At 57.2% G+C, this 2,326-nt stretch overlaps 1 protein-coding gene across 2 annotated transcripts in view; it reads left to right on the forward strand.

Moving 5' to 3' along the window:
* LOC110517761 (low-density lipoprotein receptor-related protein 3) overlaps positions 1-1,707 on the forward strand; it is a 78,207-nt gene extending 76,500 nt beyond the window's left edge. For both annotated transcript variants that reach the window (XM_036964261.1, XM_036964262.1), the window contains exons 10-11: positions 1-40; positions 665-1,707. The exon at positions 1-40 is cut by the window's left edge and continues 93 nt beyond it. In XM_036964261.1, the coding sequence (XP_036820156.1) occupies positions 1-40; positions 665-1,585 (961 nt within the window). In that variant the 3' untranslated portion in view covers positions 1,586-1,707. The remainder of the gene's footprint in view (positions 41-664) is intronic.
* The last annotated feature ends 619 nt before the right edge of the window (positions 1,708-2,326 follow it).

The following is a 2,326-nucleotide window of genomic DNA, read 5'->3' on the forward strand; positions in this document are numbered from 1 at the left end:
CCCTCCGGTGGAGGACTTCCCTGTGTACAACCCCACTCAGGTAACGTCTGGTTTCACTGCTACAGTCTCCGTAGTATAGATACATTATCATTACAACCCCACTCAGGTAACGTCTGGTTTCACTGCTACAGTCTCCGTAGTATAGATACATTATCATTACAACCCCACTCAGGTAACGTCTGGTTCCACTGCTACAGTCTCTGTAGTATAGATACATTATCATTACAACCCCACTCAGGTAACGTCTGGTTCCACTGCTACAGTCTCCGTAGTATAGATACATTATCATTACAACCCCACTCAGGTAACGTCTGGTTTCCCTGCTACAGTCTCCGTATTATAGATACATTATCATTACAACCCCACTCAGGTAATGTCTGGTTTCATTTGTACACTCCCTCCCTCCCTCCCTCCCTCCTCTCCCTCCCTCCTCTCCCTTTACCTCCTCTCCCTCCCTCCTCTCCCTCCTCTCCCTCCCTCCTCTCCCTCCCTCCTTTCCCTCCTCTCCCTCTCCCTCTCTCTCTCCCTCCTCTCCCTCTCTCCTCTCCCTTCCTCCCTCCTCTCCCTCTACCTCCCCTCCCTCCCTCCCTCCCTCCCTCTACCTCCCTCCCTCCCTCCCCTACCTCCTCTCCCTCCCCTACCTCCTCTCCCTCCCCTCATCCAGGCCTCCATGCTCCAGAACATCCGTACAGCGATGCGGAGGCAGATCAGAAGACACTCCTCCCGCCGGGCCACGTCACACCGCCGCCTGGGGCGCCTCTGGAACCGTCTGTTCCACCGAGGGACCCGTCTCCGCGGCCAGATCCCACTCCTCACACCCCCCGGGTCTCAGGTGGCTCTGGGCCTGCACTCCTACCACACCTCGGAGGGACCTGGAGCCAGGGCTGGGGATGGAGGTGGCGGGGCGGGCATGGTGGGAGGCATGGCGGGCATGGGACCAGCAAGGACCCCCTCCCGCTGCTCTACAGCAGTAGGCTTCGCCCTGCATGCCCACACCCAGGCCCTGTCACAGTCCCAGTCCCCCAACCCCTCCTTGGAGTCTCCCCACTCCCCACCCTCCCCCTCTGACAGTGAACCATCCGAGGGATCTCCTTGTTCCCCAGAGAGCCCCGGTAGCAGGGTTAGGTTGCCCCTCAGCGAGCTCTCCACCCCTGGGCAGCAGAGTGACTCATTAACGTCTGCCCCCGGCATACTGAGCCAGCAGTGCCCCCTAGAGGGCAGCACAGGTCATTACACTCGCCGGGCCTCCAGGAAGCTGGTCTTGGGGCTGGCTGCCAACCTGAGAGGGGTGGCTCTACGACACTACTCCCCCATGGGGCTCACCTCCCCCGTTACCCCCCCCCCTGTCCTTCCCCCTCCAGACTCCCAGCCGCCCTGCCACCACCCCCTGACCTCCCCCCAGACGTCATCCCCCTCGGGGTCTTCAGACGACAGTCAGAGGTTCCATGCCCTGGAAGTGCCAACCCGGGAAAGGAGGAGGAGGAGGAGGAGGGGTATAGGGGTGCCTAATGGACTGAACACCAGCAGCAGTGAGGAAGAGGAGGAGGAGGAGGAGGATGGAGATGAGACTCTACTGATCTGCTAGTATGAAGGAGCTGCCTTGACCATGTGGCAACAGACAGACAGACAGACAGACAGACAGACGGTCTCTCTGGCTGAAACACAGAGAGCTGCAGATTCTGTCTCTCTGGCTGAAACACAGAGAGCTGCAGACTGTCTCTCTGGCTGAAACACAGAGAGCTGCAGACTGTCTCTCTGGCTGAAACACAGAGAGCTGCAGATTCTGTCTCTCTGGCTGAAACACAGAGAGCTGTCGACTCTGTCTCTCTGGCTGAAACACAGAGAGCTGTCGACTCTGTCTCTCTGGCTGAAACACAGAGAGCTGCAGATTCTGTCTCTCTGGCTGAAACACAGAGAGCTGCAGATTCTGTCTCTCTGGCTGAAACACAGAGAGCTGTAGACTCTGTTTCTCTGGCTGAAACACAGAGAGCTGCAGATTCTGTCTCTCTGGCTGAAACACAGAGAGTTGTAGACTGTCTCTCTGGCTGAAACACAGAGAGCTGGAGACTGTCTCTCTGGCTGAAACACAGAGAGCTGCAGATTCTGTCTCTGGCTGAAACACAGAGAGCTGTAGACTGTCTCTCTGGCTGAAACACAGAGAGCTGCAGATTCTGTCTCTCGGGCTGAAACACAGAGAGCTGTAGACTCTGTCTCTCTGGCTGAAACACAGAGAGCTGTAGACTCTGTCTCTATGGCTGAAACACAGAGAGCTGTAGACTCTGTCTCTCTGGCTGAAACACAAAGAGCTGTAGACTCTGTCTCTCTG

Source organism: Oncorhynchus mykiss, chromosome 26 (genome assembly GCF_013265735.2).
Source record: "Oncorhynchus mykiss isolate Arlee chromosome 26, USDA_OmykA_1.1, whole genome shotgun sequence".
Taxonomy (NCBI): Eukaryota; Metazoa; Chordata; class Actinopteri; order Salmoniformes; family Salmonidae; genus Oncorhynchus; species Oncorhynchus mykiss.